We start from the raw sequence: 726 nt of genomic DNA, 5'->3' as shown, positions 1-726 counted from the left end.
GGGGCTGGGGCGGGGGCCGCGCCCCGGCACCGGGACTGACCCGCATCGAACCTGCCTGGGCACAGCGAGCGCTCGCGGGGGGTGGAACTGCCGACGCTGCTCTCCTTCCCAGCACACACCAGTCTGTCTTTAATGGAGGGGAAGCGACTTCACGAGTTGGGGCCTGGAGGGAAGGTCCCACTGCCTCAGGACGTGGCCTGGAATAGTCCTCTTCTCAGCAGAGCCTGTGCTAGAGGGACAGGCCCTGGGTGCTGGAGCAGTACTGCACGTAGTCAAACTCCTCAACAAGGAACGTCACGGAGCTCCACTTCTTGTACTTCTTCTTCCCAGCTGGTGTCTCCACCACAAAGTTTTTGATGCAGAGCATGGGCACCTTCACCTGCCGGTAGATCATCTCCATCCCCCAGTCCTGTGTGGGCAGGGAGGGGACAGTCACACAGCATCCCCAGCTGTGGGGCCACACGCAGCAGGGATGGAGCCAGCTCCTTGCTCCCAGAGTACATTCCCCCTTTGGACTTAGCCACCCGTGTCCGTGTCCCACATGGGATGTCACGCACATCACACGGGCACTTGCTGAGGGGACACAGTGACCCACAAATCAGCCAGGAGCTGGGGCACCAAGCACAATCCCTCTGCACCTCCAGTGCCACGAGGACACTGCCATGTGCTGCACTCACCTGGCTGCACCCACTGCACCCGATGCGGCAGCCAGGGTCCCAGTACTTT

The 726-nt window shown here is 61.8% G+C and overlaps 1 protein-coding gene across 1 annotated transcript in view; it reads right to left on the bottom strand.

Moving 5' to 3' along the window:
• Window positions 1–229: 229 nt before the first annotated feature.
• DHX58 (DEXH (Asp-Glu-X-His) box polypeptide 58) overlaps window positions 230–726 on the bottom strand; it is a gene marked incomplete at its 5' end in the record, with an annotated part of 4,641 nt that continues 4,144 nt past the window's right edge. The window contains one exon of the mRNA XM_009994195.1: window positions 230–425. Within this exon, the coding sequence (XP_009992497.1) occupies window positions 230–425 (196 nt within the window). The remainder of the gene's footprint in view (window positions 426–726) is intronic.

The sequence above is a fragment of the Chaetura pelagica genome, unplaced genomic scaffold, assembly GCF_000747805.2.
Source record: "Chaetura pelagica isolate M959 unplaced genomic scaffold, ChaPel_1.0 scaffold963, whole genome shotgun sequence".
Classification (NCBI taxonomy): Eukaryota; Metazoa; Chordata; class Aves; order Apodiformes; family Apodidae; genus Chaetura; species Chaetura pelagica.
Note: the sequence above shows the minus strand (reverse complement) of the source record. Positions and strands in the feature narration are given on the sequence as shown.